Consider the following 24310-nt stretch of genomic DNA (forward strand, 5'->3'; position numbering starts at 1 on the left):
CATGGTACTTACCCATCCTTTGCTCTGCCGATGCCACCATCGCAGCTGCACTCGCTCACACTGCATCGTAGTGAATGCAGCTGAAAGCATTCACTTCTGTTCAGGACCCAGGCCCGCAGCGAGTGCGCCAGAGGTGGCGATGAGTATGTACTACGTAAACAGTATCTTCCCTCTACATGTTATTACAGAATGAAATGACCGGAGAACCCCTTTAAGGAGGTTGTCTGATATTGATCACTTAGGCCTCATTCACACGGCCGTGTTCCGCGGCCGAGAGCGCTCCGTGGTAACACGGCCTGGATTCCTGTTGAGAGCAGGAGCGCATGGCGTCATTGGTTGCTATGACGCCGTGCGCTTCATGCCGCCGCTGCACTACAGTAAAACACTCATATAGTGTATTACTGTAGTGCAGCGGTGGCATGAAGCGCACGGCGTCATAGCAACCAATGACGCCATGCGCTCCTGCTCTCAACAGGAATCCAGGCCGTGTTACCACGGACCGCTCTCGGCCGCGGAACACGGCCGTGTGAATGAGGCCTAAGTGATCAATATCAGACAACCCCTTTAAGTCACACAAAAATGGTGGCAAAAGGGCACAAACCCTCTATGCTGCTTACTTGATCACTCATTGTACTTGTAAAAGAACGTGAAACGAAAATATTAACCCTTTCGGGAACAAGCCTATTAAAGACTATCATGAAAGTTGCATAACCTGTTTTTTTTTGTGGGGCGAGCTGTATTTTGACTTTTTCCCAGGGTTGAAATGGAAAAATAACAGCATCTCCGCCTAAACTGACAGCCAATCAATGGCCAGGACAGGCCCGAGGGCCCCAATCCTGTGCAGATCACAACCAGGTGGGAATGCACCTTCACACAAGACCTGGTGCGCCTTGATTGATCCCTTATTTTATTAGGCTCCTGTCTACCAGGGCATCCCATCGGCATCCTGCAGCTGAGGGGTACTGATGGGGTTGCAGTAGGAGCCACATCCCTCTATCTAACCAACTAACCTTATGACGTTTCTACGTCTATGCTATCCACTGGACGCAACTGTACATCCATTCGCAGCAAGGTGGACGCATAGTTATGTCAATCTGCAAGAAAGGATTAAAGGGGTTGTCTTAAATTTTATTGGTTTATGGCCTATCCTCAGGCTAGGATATCTGATCGATGGGGGTCTGACTTCCAGTACACTAACTGATCAGCTGTTTGGAAGGGGCCTCTTCCTAGTCCAGGTCCATTGGTCACATGACCTCAGCACAGCTCAGTCTCATTCAAGTGAATGGGCCCGGCCTGCAATACCAAGCACAGCCACTATACAATATACAGCGCTGTGCTTAATATACTTACAAGAGACAAAGAATCGCAGCCTCTTCAAACAGCTGATCGGTGGGGGGTCAGATCCTAAACGATCATATATTGACCTATCTATCCTGAGGATAGGCCATCACAATCTTGGACAACCCCTTTAAGCATGACTTACACTTTACTCAGATGCAAATTGTTGCATTTCTTCCTACAGGCAACATATAAAACCGGTTGTAAATCTACAGCGCATCGCTACGCTAAACAGCACTGCTGACACAAGCAAGCATGGTCCTACCTTGATGGAAGCTTCTCTAGGGCACTGCCAAAGCCTAAATTTAAGACACTCTTGCAATATCCTACTTTGTACACACTAATAGACTCAAACACTGGAGCATAAACTGTGAATGCCACAGCAAAATCGAAGGGACAGGAACCGGCAAGCAAGGCTTCCTTCTCTTTGATCTGTGTCGGCACCAGTCCGGCCTCTGACTGGGAGAAATGGGATGTGAGGCTGGAAAAAATACATCAAATATGACTTCTTTTTTTTTTTACCAAAGTGGTAGTGGAAAAGTACAATCCAGTGCATTCTATCATCAAATATAAAAAGGTAAAGATTGGGTCACACCGTCCTAGACGGTTGTATCTCCCAGGATCTGGAGCCTCCCAGTTCTAACTAGTAGGAAGTGCCCTCCCCGTGTGAACACGACGCAGAGTTTCCTGGATTATCGGACTTTGCGCAGCGAGGGCTGCCTGTGGGTTGAAGAGCTTTCCTCGCTACAGGCCTTTTTCTCCAAACCGATTTGTTCGCCTTCGTCTTCCATTTGGGTGAGCAACATTTCTGGATCCAGCAAGCAGCTGGAGTCTTCCTCGCTGGTACCGATGACCGAATCAAAGACTGCAACAGTCTCTTCCAGATCGGCGCACTTGTTAGCGACCCCTCCGCTCGCGTCATGCACGTTTGCAGGATTTGCTGCTTTAATGTCACCCAAGCCTCCATCTGCCTGCTCGGCAATGGCCGCCTTCCCTGGACTGCTGTTTTCATCCTCCTGGGCAGGCAGTTCGGCTTGCACGTGGCTCTTTTTCTCCAGTTTGGATCGCTAAAAAAAAAAAAAAGGAGGGGGGGGGGGGGGGGGGTGCATTGAATTAGGGATGAATTAATAAGCGGTGAGTAGGTGGAGGCCAAGATCAGACCTGGAATAATACCCCTATTAATTACAGATAGGCAGTGCACAGATTTAGGGTCAGTTCAGACATGGTGCATTTGCAGTGGGAATTCCACCCGAAAATACATATGGTTGGGGTTTTGAAAACACCACCTTCCTATCCACATCATGTTCTTTAGGTTGCAAGTAGGGGTGACATCCATTGTGAATTCTTAGCGAAAATCCAAATATGGATTTTGCTGCAGAATCAGCACGGATCAATATTCCGCCGTGTCTAGACTTACTAGCCTCCCTAACCATCCGCTCTGCCTAGACAGTGCCAGAACAGTTTAGGACTTTGTCAAGGGGTGGCAATGCCAAAACATTCGCCTATGGGTATCTAGCACGCATAAATGCCATCGTTTTTCACCCTATGCTTTGCAAAGGTGGAAATCTGCAGCATAAATGGGCGCGCTGTGGATTTAAAATCAGCGTAAGTTTCCGTGCGGATTCAACACAGATTTGCTTCAGCCTCAAAGAGGATTTCCAAGAACTGGAGCCACTTACAATTGCGGAGTAGAGGTCCGACTCACAGCCGTGGCCTTTCCTGTTACTGGTCACATGGCCGTTCTGAAGCACAAACTCTTTCAGGCGAATGCGACTGAGCTGCTATGCCAAGCACAGCCGCTATCCAATGTACGGTGCCATGCCTGGTATACTATGTGGCAGCTGCAGCGCTTGTTTGAGCACTGCTGCCCCTTCAAACAGCTAATCAGCAGGGGTCCCGTGATGCAGACTCCCACCAAACAGATATTGATGACCTATCATGAGGAGAGGTCATCAATCTTTAAAAAGGAGCTTTACAGGATTTTTACACCTTCAGGATAGGCTATCAATATCAGATTGTGGGGGTCTAATACTCTGCACCCCCTGCTGATCAGCTATTCGGCAGTAGAACTAATCCGAATCGCTGATCGGCAGGTGTGCAAGGAGTCAGAACCCCACCGATCTGATATTGATGGAGGATAAGCATTCATCATAAAAATCCTGAAGAACCCCATTTAATCCTATACCTCATAAAAAAAATTAAAAAAAATATAATAATAATTAAATTAACAGTTGATTAACTAAAGGACCTCAATTTAGTTTCAAGCCATCTTACAGCTGATCCTACGTGACAGGCAGGAAACTTTTTGCTCTGACTGGTTGCTATGCACAAAAACTATTAATTCCTGAAGCTGATGCTGAGCTCTGTAAAGTGGGAGGGAAACGAGCAAGAGGAAAGATGATCAGAAAAGCCATGTGATGACATACGACACACAGTGATCTAGAACAACAGCTAAGGACACCTGATAGGGTGCTGATGTGACGGCAGAAACAGAGAGCGGGCGTATCAAACAAAACAGAAGCCAGGCCATGCAACAGGAGAAGGGTCTAACCTGGACGTTCTGAAAATGCACCAGGGACTTGCAGTGTGTGAGCCGAGCAGCAGAGTCACTAGGATAGAATTTGTGACACAGCCTGCAGAGATAACCCGCGACGGGGACCATATAATCCAGGCCTGTGAAACGGGAGGGCAAATCACAGAATGGATATCAAAAGGGGGAAACACAAAATAAAGAACAGAGCAGAGAACATGAGCAGGGAGATGGCGGGATGGATGGATGTTTCACAGACAACAGATAATGCACAAGACTAAGAGCCGATTCCTACGGCCAAAGTGGTAGAGGACAGGTCCAGCAGGAAACAGTAGGAGGAGGTTGTCTGAAAGCATAGGGATAGAAGCCATGTTGATAATGCAGCGCTTCCCTGGATAGAGCTCAATCTGACCCTCCAACCCTGGGACTCGGGTATACGTCAGATACAGGCAAGTACTCACCATAGGCCGTATCTGCATTGTATTCTTCCTCCTCTTCTTCTTGGAGGTCAGCAATATTGTCCTCTACCTTAGCCTGCAAAAAACAGCTAGCTCAACTAGGTGCTTGACTACAAAACGGTTAATAACGATGCAAACAGTGGTGAGAAGCAAGACCACGAAAAGATCCATCTACCTAACATCCGGCCTGAGCTTTAGCAAATTCACCAAATCATTCGAATGGGCCTGATGTAATATTTCATTCCCTCTTTAAAATAAGTGACTGCACACAGCCCAAGTCCTGGAGCAGACGGCGGAGCGATAACAGCAGATCAGCAGGGGGGCTTCTATACGAGAAGGTGTTGCCCAGTCAATTATCTTTACAAGGAAAATGAACCAGGGGCTAAAGGCTGTATTACACTGGACGATAATCGCTAGCAATCATCTTGCAATGTAATACTGCCGCCAATTGCGGTTCATCGGGTAATTCAGATTTTTAAGCATGCTTGTAGGCGGATTGTGCTGTCTAATAGCGATCTGTCACTGGCAAACTATTAGACAGCATGGGGACGAGCGATGGTATAGCGATCGCTCCTCCCCAGGCTGCGGAAGAGATCGCTCATGCAATGGCAACAATCGGCTCCGCTAGCTAGCAAGCAACTGCTGGGAGCAAACAATTCCTTCCCAACAATTGCTTGCTGATCTGCCTGTCTAATACAGGCATTAGACCAGGCATGCTCAACCTGCGGCCCTCCAGCTGTTGTAAAACTACAACTCCCAAAATGCCCTGCTGTAGGCTGATAGCTGTAAGCTGTTCGGGCATGCTGGGAGTTGTAGTTTTGCAACAGCTGGAGGGCCGCAGGTTGAGCATGCCTGCTTTAGACTATGTTCACATATGGTATATAGGTCAGAATATACAGTGGGCATATTCCCAGACATATGCCGCTATAAAGTCATATAGTAGCTTAAATCAACCTAAAAAAAATAAAAAATAAAAATAAATTATGTATATGGTTTAGCTTCCCCTGGGTATACACTTAACATGTTCAATAAATGTCCCCCACCGATCTAATAGTTATCCCCTTATCCTGTTGATAGGTGATAATTTTCTCTAACTGGAATATCCCTTTAAATGGGTTGTCCTGGAGTTCACCATTGATGGCCTATCCTTAGGACAGGCCATCAATACCTGATTGGCGGTGGTCTGACACCTCACAATCCCGCCGATTAGCTGTTCTGCAGTGGCTCTGGAATGACATAGCTCTGTCCGCACCACTGCCTCCACTGAAGTGAATGGCTATTCCAGAACAGCTATCAGCAAGGGTTCAGTGTTTTAGACTCCCGCTGATCAGGTAGTGATAGTCTACCCTATAGGAAAATCGTGGACAACCCCTTTAAGGCTCTAGTATTGAGGATAGTATACATATCTACAGCAGTGGTCTGAAACCTGTGGCTCTTCAGGTGTAAAGATACAACTCCAAGCATACCATGACAGTTGAAGGCTTTCAAGGCATGCTGGAGGCTGTAGTTCTCAAACAGCTGCAAACCAGTGATCTATAGTGAAGAATTAACATTAGGGACTGTAAAAAGGATGTCCTGGCATCTTGACATAGGCACCCAAATATAAAGATACCTTCTGTCTATCGGTAACAGATAAAGTGTTTCTGAAATGTTGTGTGATATACATGGTGGGGAGACAAGGGCCATTGATTGTACTGCAGATAAAGTTAAAAAAAAACTCCAATTGAAAAAAAATTTAGGGTAATTTAAATTCACAAGACTTTCTATAAAGTTTTTGCATTTTTTTTTTTACCGGGTGACATTCTACGTCTTCAGAAATGTCATCAGCACTGATGCCCTCTTCCTCGTCATCGTCATCATCATCCTCCTCGTCCTCAAAACAGCCCACGGCGTCCACTGTGATCATGTCCTCTGACTCCTCTGGACTCCATGTTTCTTTCTCACGTAGCTTGACCTTTAGAAGATGATAAGAGTCAGGGATTAGGAGACATGTATATTCCTTTAATGTAGTAAAATCCATGTATGACTATGTAAGAAGTGCATTCAGTAGTCTAGGAGGCTACGCACTCCACATAAATACAGCCTTTCAGATTGACAGCTTGTAGGCCAAGAGGTAACAGGACATGTTTTCTCCCAGAATGCTTGGCATGCGTTATGCATGATGAATACTAGAAGCAGGAGAGAGAAAACCTCCTGGTGGGTATACAAATCTGTATGTACTGAAGGAATTGGCACCCAACACCCTTTGCATTGCCTTCCCTTTCCCCCTTTTACCTCTTGGGATTTCTGCTTGTGCTCAGGAGATTTCATGTGCTCCACAAACTTGCGAGGAGTCTTGAAGTGGCGGCTGCAGACTGTGCAGAATGGTCTTAAGGAGCGTTTAGCCATCTGAAAGCAGAGAAAGCCTCTTTACTGTACTATATCATTACTGTACTATATATTGATTACTATATCAATACACAGTATGAGTGCTACATGCTAATGAGGAGACCCTCCTGGCTAACTGGCAAACCATGATTGCGTGGCTGAATTCTCTTGTTAATGTGCAATGAAGATGGTCAATCTGCCAAGGGGTTCAACCAAGTGTCATTACCACCTTGCTCACCATCACACACCCTATGGTGGCAGTACAAAAGCTGCTATAGTTGTTTTATGTCGGACATAAGCGAAGCATTAAAGGGTCTCACACTACAAACACCTCTTTTAGGCTACTTTCATACTCGCGTTAGGTGCGGATCCGTTCAGATAATACAATCGTCTGCATCCGTTCAGAACGGATCCTTTTGTATCATCTTTAACATAGCCAAGACGGATCTGTCTTGAACACCATTGAAAGTCAATGGAGGACGGATCCTTTTTCTATTGTGCCAGATTGTGTCATAGAAAATGGATCTGTCCCATTGACTTGCACTGTGTGTCAGAACGGATCCGTTTGGCTTAGTTTCGTCAGACGGACACCTTTTGGTGTCCGCCTCCAAAGCGGAATGGAGATGGAACGGAGGCAAACTGATGCATTCTGAGCGGATCCTTTTCCATTCAGAATGCATTAGGGCAAAACTGATCCGTTTTGGACCGCTTGTGAGAGCCCTGAACGGATCACACAAATGGAAACCAAAACGCCAGTGTGAAAGTAGCCTTAGGATATGGCCTATTAGGGCATATGGATGTCATATGAACCCCCCCCCCTCTATGAGCCAGAGTGCAGGGCAGCTAAGTAACACTCTCTATCACTGTGGTGGAACCGGCCCGTCCATGTATTACATTTGTAGAGATCCGTGAATTAGAAATAGACGGCTGCTTTTTCCCCCACAAACAGAACCACACTTGTCCATGGGTTGTGTCTGGTAATGATGCTCAACTCCACTGAAGTGAATGTGGATGAGCTGCAATACCACACACAACCTGTGGACAGGTGTGGGACTGTTTTTGGAAGAAAGCAGCTATGTTTTTCTAAGGGCTCATTCAGATGGCCGCAAATGTCTGGCACTATGATCGAAATGACTATTCTTGTCCGTAATTGGGGACAAGAATAGGACTTGCTCTATCTTTCTTGAAGGGTCACGGAACAGAACTACGGATTCAAACAGCACACAGTGTTCTGTCGGCATCTTTTGCAGCCCCACTGAAATGAACGGGTGCGGACCCATTCATACGGTTGTCTGAATGAATCCTAATCCTGTACAACCTTTTTAAATGGCCGTGGCTTAATACTAGACTTCCCCTGTGGTTGTTGCCACTGGTGTAAAGTATGGCTGGATACAACTTACACCAGAAGGTTGTCTGTCCAGTACGTTTTTTTATGAAAAATAAAGAAAGAAACCTAAAAAACTCAAAATGGCGTTACATAAATAGGTGTGCCAGTCAACTGGGCTAAGTGACAATAACAGACACAATTCATGGGCAAGAGTGGTGCTGTTTCTAGAAAAGAAAAAAAGACCCTTTTTGGAATCAGACATAATCCTATCACCTGAAACTAAACAGATACCTTGTGTTCCTGAGTCCGGCGATGTCTGATGAGATCACAGTTGAAGTGAACCTGGCAGACGTTGCACCACCTCATCTGCTTCTTCTTACTGGAAAAAACAAAAGAAAATAATATTTCACATTTCCAAGGTTCACAATAAGGCAGTCAGAGTACATGATATGTAGATATGTGTTCAGACGGCAGGGCAGATTCAGTAAATTAAGACCTGATGACGCGGGACCTGCGGCGGAAACTGCCAGTGATCAGAAGTTATCACTGGGGAGAGCTGCAAGGAGAGATGTGGTATTATATGGAAACCCATTTAAATGAGCTGTGGTGGCTTTCCGCTCATATAGGACATCCTTTTGCCCTAACAGAGCATATGGACCCTTTAAAAGGGCATTTCCAATATACCATGAACGTCTGAGATGCAGGTCCCACCTGGTTAGGAGGCCGCTGTATGCAGGTGGAGAATGAATGGAAGAGTGGCTACACATGTTCTCTGCTTTTTCTCTATTTCCCATAGCTATGAATAGAGAAAGCACAAGCAACTTTCCATTCATCCTCCACCTGGATGCTGCAGCCACCCTCACCAGGTAGATTGTGAGACCCCTGCATTTATCCGGCTGTTATAGGATATTCTTGTTCTATCTCCTACATTACACTGGCATAACAATCCTGCGTCACTTACCCATCTCTGCCTCCCATGACACCCTGACTATCTTTCGCAGTGGGAAGAAGAGTGACCAGGCAGGCATTACTGACATGCTGGATTTCCTGGATCTTTTGGTGATGCCGAGCAGTCACTAGATGAGACTGGAAATTCTGAAAATAAGGATTGACATTTAAGAAGGTTAGCGATGAGCGAAATGCTAGTTACCGTAACCTTGTACATTATCGGTGTCTGGGGGTACCTGCAGGCTGTGGTAGCTGGTTTTGCAGATATAGCAGCAGAACCTGGCGCCGCCGGTTGTCGAGCTGCCAGATGCTCGGCTCTTTTCGGCACATGCCGGCTGCAGGGCTGTGGTGCGACTCTCTCTGCGAACCTGGATAGTGACTTTTAATGCACGTCCACCACTTATACCCTAGCACGGAGGAAAGCGCAACTTATCATCATGGGACACTGCAGAGGTAAACGTGAACCTCTATAATTGTATCTCTGCACCAACCTCTGGAGACTGTGACTCCACGCTGCGTTCCTCAGCAACATCTTCTGCATCTGCTGCTGACCCTGCAAAAAATAAAAAAATAAATGGAGCCCATGCAAGACAAAAGCTTCTCAGAATTGTTCTATATACTCCGCTATGGGGAACTCCCCAATTGCCTCATATGTGGGATCCTATGGAATAGGTGTGTCATTCAGTAAATGGCTGTTCTTTAAATCTGAGCAAGAGAGAAGTCAATGAGAACTGCTTCTAGCTCTGTATTCATGAGACTGCATACACTGCGTACAAAAGCCTGGCCTCATTTCCCGTAATTGCCTTAAAGGGGTTATCCAATTTCAAGAACACCCCCCCACATGTGCTGGGCCCCTCACCGGTAATATACTTACCCCGCCGCTTCTCCCTGCACACGGATGAAAACATCCGGTGTAGGGGGGGAGCAGTCAATGGCAGGAGGGGACGAGCCTCCCTAGCGTCACCCATGATGCAAGGGAGGCTCGTACCAGTTTTCATCCGTGTGCAGGGAGAAGCAGCAGCCGTGTGGGAACAAGGAGCGGGGTAAGTATATTACCGGTGAGGGGCCCGACACGTTGGGGGAGGGGGGTGTTACTTGAAATTGGATAACCCCTTTAAAGTTGTTCTCTGGGATTTTCATATCAATGGCCTATCCTCAGGATAGGCCAATTAACTGTTGGAGGAAACAGCGGTGTTCACCGGAGCTCTGGTGAGCGCCACAGCCTCCTCACAGCTCACCAAGCACAGCGCCGCACATTGTATAGTGGCAGTGCTTGGTATTGCAGCTCAGTCGCATTCACTTAAATGGGACTGAGCTGCCCTTGGCCAAGTGACCAATAAACGTGATGTCACTGGCCTAGGAAGAAGCCTTAGTGTTCGATTAGTGCCACAGTCTCTTCGTACAGCTAATCAGCAGTTGGTGAGAGAAGGTTGTACGAGTCAGACCCCACCAATTTGATATTGATGACCTATCCTGAGGATATATCATCTGTAGTGTTGAGCGAACTTTGTGTTTCAAGTTCGTCGTACAGGGTTCGGGTTATCTAAGAATTCCGTTATGGAATCCGCTACCACGGAGCATAAGTTATGGTCCGTGGTAGCGGAATCCATAACGGAATTCTTAGATAACCTGAACCTTGTACGCCAAACTTGAAACACAAAGTTCACTCATCCTTAAAACATCAGTATCAAAATCCAGCAGAACCCCTTTAGCTGTCAGCTGAATGATTGTTTGGCTGCCAGCTATGTCTCCTGACTCCCTTACATCTCCCTCATACACATACATGTATAGCTTGGCTGAACCTGCCAGACACTTCTGGTGTTAGCTTATCTCCCGGGAGGTCCCCATGGACATAAGAATGTTGGTCGATGTTGAGGTATAGAAGAGTTGGGCATTTTGAATTTCAACATGTCCAATCCTTTTGTTTTAAAGGGAGATAAGCGACCACCAGAATTATGGGGCAGTGGCTTATTCCTCTCTCCCTATTGAGAACACATGCCAACCTTGAAGATTGTAAGCCCTCGCGGACAGTGCCCTCTCTCCTTCTATACCATTTGGTAACTCATCTTGTTCATGCTTATTGTCAGCATTATGTATGTATAACCCTTTTCATATGTACAATGCCATGGAAGAAATGGCGCTTTAATAATAATAATAATAATAATAATAATAACTGCCCATGGGTATGGAAGGGGAGGGGGGGGGGCAGCTATTAGCCAAAGGAGTGATTGGCCACGTGCTATCTAAAGTGTTGAACGCAGACTTGCATATGAAATTAACTTAAAGGGAACCTGTCATCAACTTTATGCTACCCACACTGACAGCAGAATAAAGTAGAGACAGGTGAGTTCATTTCAGCGGTCTGTCATTTATAAGTTAAAAGTAAGTGGTTGCCGAGAACCTACATCATAATCATTGCAGACTGGGCCTAGAAAAGAGTCCTGGCCTCCTGAGAAGAGTCCTGGTTATCCATGAATTCCTGCTCTCCTGCTGATGACTGACCGGCTTCTACCTAGTTTTCTCCCTTTCTCTCTAGGAGAGAACTGCCAATCATCAGCAGGTGGGAGGGAGAGCAGGAGATTAGGAATAACCAGGACTCTTCTCGGGTAGATTTGACTCTTTTCAAGGCCTGGGCTGCAATGATTATGATGCTAGTTCTCGGCAACCACTTACTTTTAGCTCATGAGTGACACACCGCTGACATCAGCATTTCTGTCACTATTTTATGCTGTCGTCAGTGCGGTCAGCATAAAGTTGATGACAGGTTCCGTTTAAAGGGGTTGTGCCAAGATATCTGTAGGATAGGGGATAAGCATCTGATACGGAACACATTCACCACAGGAACGGGGGCCCTGAGCACCTGTATGAATGGAGGAGCAGGTGAGGCAGAATGGACTATGGGACTGCCTGAGATAGCCGTGTACAGTACATATCAATCTCAGGCAGTCCAACAGAAAATGAATGGATCAGCAGCGTGCATGCTTGATCTGCAGCGCCATTCATACAGGATTTCAGGACCCCTAGTCTCATGAGTAATGAGGTCCCAGCGGTTGGACCCCTACCAATCAGATGCTTATCCCCTATCCTGGGAATACAGGATTAGGCGATATCGTTGCACAACCTCCTTACCTGAACACCAGGTCCAGATGCCCTAATAACATTGAATTAGTGCAAGAAATGTAGCAAAATCAGGTGGCTGGGGCATCATACAGATACCCTAAAGCGAAGAGGAGTCTGTCCTACAGACTAGGGTTAGGAGTCAGCTGTACAGACAGACAGACCATCATGATGTGGGATCACGTGAAATGCCTACAGTTACCTTCTGCAGTGAAGCCGGCCACATCTGTACCAGTCCCCGAGCTGTGAAGAGAACAGACGCACACTGATCAGTCACATCACAGCGGAGACAGAAGGACAACCGTGCATTGTATAAAAGCAGAGTCCCACAGCTATATGTGAAAGAGAGATTGTCATGGGTTGTGCCCCCATATGTCTTCGGTTTCATACACCTGTAATACGGTGCCATGCAGAGACACCACAGGACACACGAGACGCCTACGGCTCCACTAGGACTCAGGTTTCCACATGCTTTAAATTCTACTAGAAGAAAAGTTGTACGGCTGGAAGCGGATGTGGGTCGCAGTATGGATTTGCATCAATTTCATCTGAAAGGGACCTAAATCCGATACAGACAACGTGCACGGCTGTATGAGACAGACAGAGCTAAAGCTTATTATGAATGTGATTTTAGTTGTGGATTAAAACACAAGAGGGGGTTAAGCCGGTCATACATATTAGATGACGGTCAGCAGATCCTGGGGGCAGTCCGACTGACCCCCAAAAAGGACTGGCATGTTTAATGTTAAAGTAACTGTCCAAAAATGGATCAAGATGGCTGCTCCCGTCCAAAAAAAATAAACCAACAAAACAGCACCACTCCTGTCCACAGGATGCGTGTGGTATTACAGTTCCAATCTATTCACTTGGAATGGGGCTGAGGTGCAATACCAGAAAGCAGCCATGTTTTTCTAATGTTGTACAATTCCTTTTCAAAAGAGTTGTCCAAGAAAATGCACCTCAAGCTCTAATGATGTGAATGAGGCTCAGCCGCCATGCCTCATCCAATCTGTGGACTGGTGGAATGCTGTTTTTGGAAGACAGCAGCCATGTTTTTCTCACCCTGTACAATCTCTTTGACATGTCCTTTTGATGAGCCGTACCAGTAGCTTATCCAAATCTCCCTAGGACAATAAACATGCCATCCATAGGCGATGTTGATGGGGTGAGACAGCATATCTAACGTATACGACCCCGCTATAGAGACCAGGGTACAGAGCACACATGCATGCACAGGACAGAAACTGTAGCCGGTTCACAGAAGAGCATGGGGCGATGATAGAGAAGGGAGGGGTGTTAGTGCAGCTTTGTAAGCATCTTTAGTTACCTCCTTGCTCTCTTGGCTGAAGGTTCAAGGGGGTCGGTAATGCTGCATTCAGTTAGATTTTCGGCGTCTGCAATGACAAGTTTGTGAAAGCAGACAGGGTACAAGAGCCAATGGGAGAAAATTAGCCACCACTAAAGACAGCAGGAAAGGAAATAAAGTACAAAGTTATGGCTTCTCAGCTTAGAAGACCAGTAACACCGCATCGCCTTATGGCGAGGAAATGCCATCGCTTAATGATTAGTGGGGATCTGACCTCTGGGACCTCCACGACCCTGAGAATGAAGCACTTAAATACAGTCCATTCACTGGGAGCTGCAGCCACTTGAATGGTGTTGCGCTGTAGTTCCCATGTACAGTAGTGGTCGCTGTGCTCAATCAGGGCTACACTCCTCCTTTCTCTGGATCGCTGGGGATCTGAACTCTGGGGCCCCCACAATCCTGAAAATGAAGCGCTTATTCACAGTCCATTAACAGTCTTTCCATGATCAACGGCGCCCCGGACAGTGGCTGTGCAGGGAGCTGCAGCCAACCCCATGTACTTAAATGGTGTTGTGCTGTAGTTCCCATGTACAGTAGCGGTCGCTGCTCTGAATCAGCGATACACCCCTTCATTCTCAGGATCAGTGGGAATCCATGAGGTTGAACACCCATTGATCATAAAGTACTGGCATATCCTAGTCATATGCCACCAATTATAAGACAAGAATACCCCTGTGAGTGGAGTCAAGTACAGTGTTCTGGACACCATCATAATGGCTTATAGACGACTCATCCATCTTAACTTACGCATTTTGGGTGTTACTCTCGCCTTTAAGTTAAGACAAAGACAAAATAAAAAAAATATGCCAAGGGACTAAAATGGGTTAATACAACTCGCTCTACATGCAATACATACGGTAGATAAAAAAAAAGTTTAAAAAAAACAACAAAAAACACAACTATGAGATACTTAATAGTAAACTGCTGTGATGATCAGTGCAGAGTTCTACAAGATTTTTAAAGGGGTTTTCCAACACTTTAACTGATGACCTATCCTCTGGATAGTTCATCAGTATCTGTTCGGTGGGGGTCCGACACCCGGGACCCCCACCGATCAGCTGTTTGAGAAGCAGCCTTCTCGCAGCTCACCAAACACCGTTCCCATACATTATATGGTGGCTGTGCTTGGTACCAGCCCTGGAGCTGGGCCTAGGCCATGTGATCGATCAACGTGATGTCACTGGCCTAGGGAAAGCTGTGAGAAGGCCAAGAGCCGATTGGCAGGGGTCCCGGGTGTCGGACCACCACTGATCAGATGCTGATGACATGTCACCAGTTAAAAAGTCTCTGAAAAGCCCTTTAATCCTGCAGGTGTAAGTCATGGGTCTAGTCATTTACCTTCCGAGGCAAGGTTTTCATCGGCTTCGGACGCAGTTGGGGGAAGTTCTGAATTTCCTCTCGCCGTGTGTGTGCCATTGGGGTCTTTGCCTGGCACAAATGAACTCGGATCACCACCCTTCTTGGCATCATGACTTTTGTAGTGATCCTACAATCAGAAACGTATGCATCTTTTATATGACAGACTAACCGGAGAGGGTTTAGTATGTGCAAATCCCTCAGTCTCAAATAAGAAAGTAAAAACTGTAAATTTAAAGGGGTTCTCCAGGATTTTGGTACTGATGACCTGTCCTCAGAATAGGCCATTAATATCAGATCGGCGGGGATCTGCCACCGGGCTGATCAGTTGATTCCTGCACCAGCTCTGTCCACTGCCCCCATTTATCACTTCAATGGGGGTGGCGCTGCCTTTACCAGCTCCGTCCATTACACAATGGATGGACCGGTGTACTTCCGGCATCTAGGCTAGAAATATCAACCCCTTTAACATTGTATAAGAGGATAGGTCAGCAGTAAAAAAAATATATATATCTCAGAAAACCCCTTTAAAGAGGACCTGTCACACACAATGCTATCAATCACTGATAACCCCTCCCTCCTGAACCGATAGGTATTCACAGGAAGTTAAAAAAGCAAAGATATAAATGTATAAAATCCTGGTTTTACTGAATCTTTTCCCACAAAAATATATATCAATCTGCTCAGCTCCTCTGGTTCTGTAACATGCCGCCTGCAGATTGCATTATATTTTTTGGTGACGGGTTCTCTTTAATGTCATAAGCTCCCCCTAGTGGTGACTGCATCAAGCTAGAATTTTGCCATGTATGTCTATACATGCGGGATGTAAAAACATCATGATAAAAGGTAGTCGACTCTTCACAAAGAAATGGTTTTGTGACTTACCTGGGCTAACAGCGTTTAAGGTTTTTGTTCCAAATCATCATGGACCTGAACGTCACATAATAACTCAGGTCTATGCAGGAGCAGAAATCGGACTGCTCTTACCTTGTGATACACACGGGACTGCTGAAAAGGGATGGGTGGGAATCCCATGCTTGGAGCCTTCACCGTCACTCCCATGGGAGGGATACCCAGGATGGAATGTCTCGCAGCTGCAGTAAAGAACGGAGGCATCGGCGGCCCCACCATGTTGAGACCACGGAGATTGCCTGCAAAACAAAACAAAAAAGTTAAAAAAAATTGCACAGCAGAGTACAACCGTAAACCCGTCTGATTGTCCCTTCTATAAACTAATGTAAACGGAAATTACCGTAACTATTGCTTATCTCAACTTTTTAAAATCAAACATTTTCTGTATGGGATGGATATATGCTGATAATCGATGGAGACTGTTCTGTATGTAAACAGGGTATGGTGCATGAGTTGCATAATAATAATGTATGAATATATAGATAACTGAGATTTGATGCTGATTATTAATGTAGGAGTCATTAGTGCGGTGCCGGCGCTCCAGGAATTTGGAGCTTAAGAGAAACCACCATGATTATGTCCTGCTCTCGAAGGGTATGGGTGGGGGGTGGGATTGTAGGGTTACTGTTGTTGGGAGGTTGCGGGTTAATGGTAAAATTGCATATTTCATTTGATTCTATGCATAGATATATGACATGTCTTTTGTAGCCATATGATGTGTATTGCATATGATGTACATGATTGATATTGTATATGCCCATCATTTGTACACAATGGTTTATTGATGCTTGTTAAAGTCAAAAAAACGATAATAAAAATGTATCTGATTAAAAAAAAAAATCAAACATTTTCAAATAATTCAGAATTTTCAGGTCAACATCCATGTTGAAAAAAAAATAGTTTCCCCCTCTGACCGCTGAGCCTCATTAAAGGATGCTTATCCCCTATCTGTACAGATCACTTCTCAGCAGTCATCTCATTATCATCATAGACAAGATTGAAATGATGGGCAACACATATACACAGTAGATAACACAGGATCCACATTGACAATAGGTGATGGACATCTTATCTACTCCCCCTGCCTGTACAACGAGCTATGTACAGGTTATAGAGCATGCCCACAACTCTTTCTCATCAAAGTCAATGAGTCATCTCCAGACTACATATTCCTATGTGTCTGCTGTAAATTATATACCCGACAAGAAGGCCGCCCCCATAATCAGGTAATAAAAACAGATTATACAATAAGAATACGTATCACTATCTGGTTTTAATTAGCAAAAATTAAATCTAGCTAGGTGATACATTTTCTTGAATAAGTTTTCTACTTGTGTGCTCCAGGCCTCGTATGTAGGTCAGTGTCATAAATCTGAATAAACTGAACACACAGGGGGAAAGCATAACCACAATCAGACTGAAAATGATGAGGGGGGGGGGGCACAAACTCCGTGATGGTGGGCTATCAGAGGATAAAGTTCATGATGGGACTGTGCCCATTAGGGGGGCGGCAGAGAGGGGCGAGAACAAGAGTGTGGGCGGCGGCAGAGAGGGGGGAAAACAAGAGTGGGGGCGGAGGCAGAGGGGCGAAAACAAGAGTGGGGCGGCGGCAGAGAGGGGCGAGAACATGAGTGGGGGCGGCGGCAGAGAGGGGCGAGAACAAGAGTGGAGGCGGCGGCAGAGAGGGGCGAGAACAAGAGTGGGGGCGGAGGCAGAGAGAGGCGAGAACAAGAGTGGGGGCGGCGGCAGAGAGGCGAGAACAAGAGTGGGGGCGGCGGCATAGAGGGGCGAGAACAAGAGTGGGGGCGGAGGCAGAGAGAGGCGAGAACAAGAGTGGGGGCGGAGGCAGAGAGAGGCGAGAACAAGAGTGGGGGCGGCGGCAGAGAGGGGCGAGAACAAGAGTGGGGGCGGCGGCAGAGAGGGGCGAGAACAAGAGTGGGGGCGGCGGCAGAGAGAGGCGAGAACAAGAGTGGGGGCGGGTGCAGAGAGGGGCGAGAACAAGAGTGGGGGCGGGTGCAGAGAGGGGCGAGAACAAGAGTGGGGGCGGGTGCAGAGAGGGGCGAGAACAAGAGTGGGGGCGGGTGCAGAGAGGGGCGAGAACAAGAGTGGGGGCGGGTGCAGAGAGGGGCGAGAACAAGAGTGGGGGCGGGTGCAGAGAGGGGCGAGAACAAGAGTGGGGGCGGATGCAGAGAGGGGCGAGAACAAGAGTGGGGGCGGATGCAGAGAGGGGCGAGAACAAGAGTGGGGGCGGCGGCAGAGAGGGGCGAGAACAAGAGTGGGGGCGGCGGCAGAGAGGGGCGAGAACAAGAGTGGGGGCGGCGGCAGAGAGGGGCGAGAACAAGAGTGGGGGCGGCGGCAGAGAGGGGCGAGAACAAGAGTGGGGGCGGCGGCAGAGAGGGGCGAGAACAAGAGTGGGGGCGGCGGCAGAGAGGGGCGAGAACAAGAGTGGGGGCGGCGGCAGAGAGGGGCGAGAACAAGAGTGGGGGCGGCGGCAGAGAGGGGCGAGAACAAGAGTGGGGGCGGCGGCAGAGAGGGGCGAGAACAAGAGTGGGGGCGGCGGCAGAGAGGGGCGAGAACAAGAGTGGGGGCGGCGGCAGAGAGAGGCGAGAACAAGAGTGGGGGCGGCGGCAGAGAGAGACGAGAACAAGAGTGGGGGCGGCGGCAGAGAGAGACGAGAACAAGAGTGGGGGCGGCGGCAGAGAGAGACGAGAACAAGAGTGGGGGCGGCGGCAGAGAGAGGCGAGAACAAGAGTGGGGGCGGCGGCAGAGAGAGGCGAGAACAAGAGTGGGGGCGGCGGCAGAGAGAGGCGAGAACAAGAGTGGGGGCGACGGCAGAGAGGCGAGAACAAGAGTGGGGGCGGCGGCAGAGAGGCGAGAACAAGAGTGGGGGCGGCGGCAGAGAGAGGCGAGAACAAGAGTGGGGGCGGCGGCAAAGAGAGGCGAGAACAAGAGTGGGGGCGGCGGCAGAGAGAGGTGAGAACAAGAGGGGGCGGCAGAGAGAGGCGAGAACAAGAGTGGGGGGGCGGCAGAGAGAGGCGAGAACAAGAGTGGGGGGGCGGCAGAGAGAGGCGAGAACAAGAGGGGGCGGCAGAGAGAGGCGAGAACAAGAGGGGGCGGCAGAGAGAGGCGAGAACAAGAGGGGGCGGCAGAGAGAGGCGAGAACAAGAGGGGGCGGCAGAGAGAGGCGAGAACAAGAGGGGGGGGGAGAGAGAGGCGAGAACAAGAGGGGGCGGCAGAGAGAGGCGAGAACAAGAGGGGGCGGCAGAGAGAGGCGAGAACAAGAGGGGGCGGCAGAGAGAGGCGAGAACAAGAGGGGGCGGCAGAGAGAGGCGAGAACAAGAGGGGGCGGCAGAGAAAAGCGAGAACAAGAGGGGGCAGCAGAGAGAGGCGAGAACAAGAGGGGGCGGCAGAGAGAGGCGAGAACAAGGATGAGAGACGGACATAATTTCCCTGCACATATCTGACAAGCTAAACATGAAAAATATAGGAAAACAGGTCTTCCACACTGGACTTACCCTGCATTTGCTGCATCAGTAGTGCCCGCTGTAACATGGGGTGGGTATTAAGCAGCCTGGCAGGATTGGCAGCTCGCAGGTTCAGCATCTGCTGCGGTTGCTGATGCTGCACCGGGTTTGGCATTTGCCTGTAGAGAGACTGTATTAGTGCGGAGCAGCAGTAAATGACACAAACAGGTGACGGGTAGCGGGCTATTCTTACCTGGGTGCTGCATGCTGGGCAGGGAGCGCGTGCTGCGCTGTCTGCGGATGGTGGGCAGGCTGCTGCACGGTGTGCTGCTGCTGCTGCAGGAGATGCTGGAGCTGGATGAGCTGGTGGAACTGCTGCTGCTGCTGCTGGTTAAACATCTTAGCACCTAGGAAAACACAGACGTCATCTCAGCCTTCACGCCAACAAAGAGGTCGGACCCCCACCAATCAGGTGATAGCATATCACTCAGACATGATGGGTGGGGGTCCGATTGATCCTGACCGCATGTATGTCTAGCTTATATTACACACCAGTCATCGGCTGCCAGTCTTCTACCCCCTACATATAACCTAACATGCCTATGCCACCCTAGGTGCTCACAGGCGTCACATACATGTTAGGGGTATGCTAAAATCTTTTGACATAGGATATTGAGGGTGGCAGATGATGAGAGCATGATGTGTTGACAAGTTACGGTGCAGGTAAGGTGACATATTACATGAGATGGGGCATAGAGGCTGGCAAACATATACTGCATGATGAAAACTGCATGGGATGACATGTTACCCAGAAGTGGACTCTGATGGTGACTCTCACATACATGTTAGGAATGAAAAGGCCACCAGCCGTTAATTATGTAATGCTACATGACATGGGCACGCCTCCATGTCCATCGCATGTAGCATTTTTTAATGAAAGGTGGATCTGGTGACATGTTACATGAGATGGGCACTGGGTGCAGCACATATATGTTACATGACGAGAGGTGTGCCAATGTATTGCTACCTCAATGCCTCATCTCATGTAACATGTTGGTGCCACGCTCAATGCCCTTCACTTATAACCTGTCCTCAGAACCACCACAATGTGGGCATTGAAGATGGCACATAGTAGATGACATGTGTATCTGGTGACATAATACAGGTCACTGAGTGTAGCAAGTACAGGTCACATGATAGGTAATACACACATAAATCACATGTACCATGGCACTAGAGTCAACTCTCCTCATTTAAATTATGTGTGCCACCCTAAATTCTCATTTCATGTAGCAATAGAAAACGGGAGGTGGATCTGATGACATGTTACATGAGATGGGCACCGAGTGGGGGGTGGATGTATGCATGTGCCACCCTTGTGCTCATGTAACATGCCACCACACCTGTTTCTTATCAAGTACCATATGTGCCACACGACACCCACCTCATGTAACATTTTATAAAGAGACATAGACACGGTGGTATGTTAAGTGAATTAGGCACTGGGCATGACACATGATGAGGTGTGGTTGTGGTGACGTGACATGGGCACTAAGCCTGGTACATAAATGTTAACATGTAGTGACATGTTACATAAAATGGACATTAAGCGTAGCACATACATGATAAGAGGGTGAATGTACAGACATGTCACATGAGATGAGCACTGAGTGTGGCACATACATGTTACATGATGATAGGTGGATATACATACATGTTACATGAGATGGGCACATACATGTTACATGATGATAGGTGGATGTGCATACATGTTACATGATATGGGCACTAAGAGGGGCACATACATGTGACATGATGATAGGTGGATGCACATACATGTTACATGAGATGAGCACTGAGTGTGGCACATACATGTTACATGATGATAGGTGGATATACATACATGTTACATTAGATGTGCACATACATGTTACATGATGATAGGTGGATGTACATACATGTTACATGATATGGGCACTGAGAGGGGCACATACATGTGACATGATGATAGGTGGATGTACATACATGTTACATGAGATGGGCACATACATGTTACATGATGATAGGTGGATGTACATACATGTTACATGAGATGGGCACTGAGAGGGGCACATACATGTGACATGATGATAGGTGGATGTACATACATGTTACATGAGATGGGCACTGAGTGGGGCACATGCATGTTACATGATGATAGGTGGATGTACATACATGTTACATGAGATGGGCACTGAGTGGGGCACATGCATGTTACATGATGATAGGTGGATGTACATACATGTTACATGAGATGGGCACTGAGTCAGGCACATACATGTTACATGATGATAGGTGGATGTATTTGTCAACACAATGCCCCGCCTTAGGTAACATGCCACCACACACCATATCATGTGAGGGTACTTTCACACTTGCGTTGCTAGATTCCAAGAATCTGTATGCAAACTGAAACTATTTGTAGATGCGGATCCGTCATACAAATGTATTGCAATACTGGATCTGTCTCTCCGGTGTCATCCGGAAAAAACGGATCCAGTATTTTTTTTTTTTTACATTCTTAAAGGTCTGTACATGCGCAGACCGGATCTGTCAATGCGGCAATTTTAATGCCGGATCTGGCACTAATACATTACAATAGAAAAAAAAGTGTTCAGGATTTTTGGCCGGAGAGAAAAATGCAGCAGGATGCGGTATTTTCTCCGTCCAAAAACCGTACAGTGACTGAACTAAAGACATCCTGAACAGTGATGGCCAGTTCGCCCGCGAACACATGCGGGCTGCCATCTTAACTCACAAGTCCGGCGAGGCACAGGTAAGCCCTTACCTGTGCCGCGAGCCGGTCTGAAAACAAATGCGGTCAGCGGGAGCAGGCAGTTCTGAGAACAGCCGCCGGGGGCCTTCATCGTGCTGTTCTCGGAACTGCCTGCTCCCGGTGACCGCATTTGCTTTCAGACAGGCTCGCGGCACAGGTAAGGGCTTACCTGTGCCTCGCCGGACTTGTGAGTTAAGATGGCAGCCCGCATATGTTCGCGGGCAAACACGGCGAACTGGCCATCACTAATCCTGAATGGATTGCTATCCATTCAGAATGCATTAGAATTAAACTGATCAGTTTTTTTTCCGGTACTGAGCCCCTAGGACGGAACTCAATACCGGAAAACTTTGACGCAAGTGTGAAAGTACCCTAAGGCTACTTTCACACTAGCGTCGCCGCAACTGCCTGCTGAATCCGGCAATCTGTATGCAAACGGATACCATTTGTAGACGGATCCGGATGCGTCTCACAAATGCATTGCAATACCGGATCCGTCTCTCCGGTTGTCATCCAGAAAAACGGATCCGGTATTTATCTTTTTCACATTTTTAAAGTTCTGCGCATGCGCAAACCACAAAACCGGATCCCTTTTTCCGGAACACTTAGGGCCGGATCCGGCATTAATGCATTTCAATGTAAAATAATGACGGATCCGGCATTCCGTCAAGTGTTCCGGAATTTTTGACGGAGAAAATACTGCAGCATGCGTACAGTGCCTGAACTGAAGACATCCTGATGCTTCCTGAACGGATTGCTCTCCATTCAGAATGCATAGGGGATAAAACTGATCAGTTATTTTCCGGTATAGAGCCCCTAGGACGGAACTCAATACCGGAAAAGAAAACCGCTAGTGTGAAAGTGCCCCACACGGATGTGCCCCTCTCCACCCACATAATACCAGCTGCACATGTTATTGTACGGCCCAGCCCCCTCCTCTCTCTACCACGTCCTCCGTGTAGGACACGGCCACACCGAGCAGCCTCCGTCTTACCAACTCAGGCAGAGGGTTGACTACCTACCGGGCCGTGCACACCTTCCTCCGGACAGCTAGGTCCTCCCCGCAGCCGCCTCCAGGCCTCCTCCTCTCCTGCACCACAGCACAGACAATGGGGAAAAGCCGTCACCTGTGCGGAGCGCGCCCTCTGCTGGCCCGGAGGTCACATGCGTGCAGCAGCCTCAGCATCAGGACCTTACAGGGACTGCAGGGGGCGCAGCTCTGCACTTCTATAGGGATTATTGTACAAAATCTGCGACAAAACCGCAATGTATAACGGTCCCTAGACACACGTGTCTGCAGGAGCCGCACACATGTCACATGGCCATATCTATTCCTCATGTCAGGAGAGGCCAGGGGGCACAGGAGAAAAGCCTGGGAGAGTAGCGTGATACCCAGTACCAGCTCTCCTGCCCTGTATATATGGATACTGCCCAGTACCACCTCCCCTGCCCTGTATATATGGACACTGCCCAGTACCACCTCCCTGTATATATGGACACTGCCCAGTACCACCTCCCCTGCCCTGTATATATGGACACTGCCCAGTACCACCACTCCTGCCCTGTATATATGGACACTGCCCAGTACCACCTCTCCTGCCCTGTATATATGGACACTGCCCAGTACCACCTCTCCTGCCCTGTATATATGGACACTGCCCAGTACCACCTCTCCTGCCCTGTATATATGGACACTGCCCAGTACCACCTCTCCTGCCCTGTATATATGGACACTGCCCAGTACCACCACTCCTGCCCTGTATATATGGACACTGCCCAGTACCACCTCTCCTGCCCTGTATATATGGACACTGCCCAGTACCACCTCTCCTGCCCTGTATATATGGACACTGCCCAGTACCACCACTCCTGCCCTGTATATATGGACACTGCCCAGTACCACCTCTCCTGCCCTGTATATATGGACACTGCCCAGTACCACCTCTCCTGCCCTGTATATATGGACACTGCCCAGTACCACCTCTCCTGCCCTGTATATATGGACACTGCCTAGTACCACCTCCCCTGCCCTGTATATATGGACACTGCCTAGTACCACCTCTCCTGCCCTGTATATATGGACACTGCCCAGTACCACCTCCCCTGCCCTGTATATATGGACACTGCACAGTACCACCTCTCCTGCCCTGTATATATGGACACTGCCCAGAACCACCTCCCCTGCCCTGTATATATGGACACTGCACAGTACCACCACTCCTGCCCTGTATATATGGACACTGCCCAGTACCACCACTCCGGCCCTGTATATATGGACACTGCCCAGTACCACCTCTCCTGACCTGTATATA

General features: G+C 48.1%; 1 protein-coding gene across 2 annotated transcripts; it reads right to left on the reverse strand.

Moving 5' to 3' along the window:
• Window positions 1-470: 470 nt before the first annotated feature.
• Window positions 471-23110, reverse strand: CIZ1 (CDKN1A interacting zinc finger protein 1). 2 transcript variants are annotated; one of them, XM_040404804.1, is made up of 16 exons: window positions 22993-23110; window positions 19437-19590; window positions 19235-19362; window positions 15795-15958; window positions 14790-14937; window positions 13413-13479; window positions 12288-12328; window positions 9460-9521; window positions 9205-9375; window positions 8982-9115; window positions 8312-8399; window positions 6601-6714; window positions 6119-6280; window positions 4330-4402; window positions 3890-4011; window positions 471-2405 (listed from the first exon to the last, which is right to left on the reverse strand). In XM_040404804.1, the coding sequence occupies exons 2-16, from the start codon at window positions 19580-19582 to the stop codon at window positions 2031-2033; spliced, it is 1995 nt and encodes a 664-aa protein (XP_040260738.1). In that variant the 5' UTR covers window positions 19583-19590; window positions 22993-23110; the 3' UTR covers window positions 471-2030. The 2 variants fall into 2 exon arrangements, with proteins under 2 accessions (XP_040260738.1, XP_040260739.1); XM_040404805.1 differs by lacking the exon at window positions 3890-4011 and having other exon boundaries at window positions 2208-2405.
• Between the last annotated feature and the right edge of the window lie 1200 nt (window positions 23111-24310).

This window comes from Bufo bufo, chromosome 8 (genome assembly GCF_905171765.1).
Source record: "Bufo bufo chromosome 8, aBufBuf1.1, whole genome shotgun sequence".
NCBI lineage: Eukaryota > Metazoa > Chordata > Amphibia > Anura > Bufonidae > Bufo > Bufo bufo.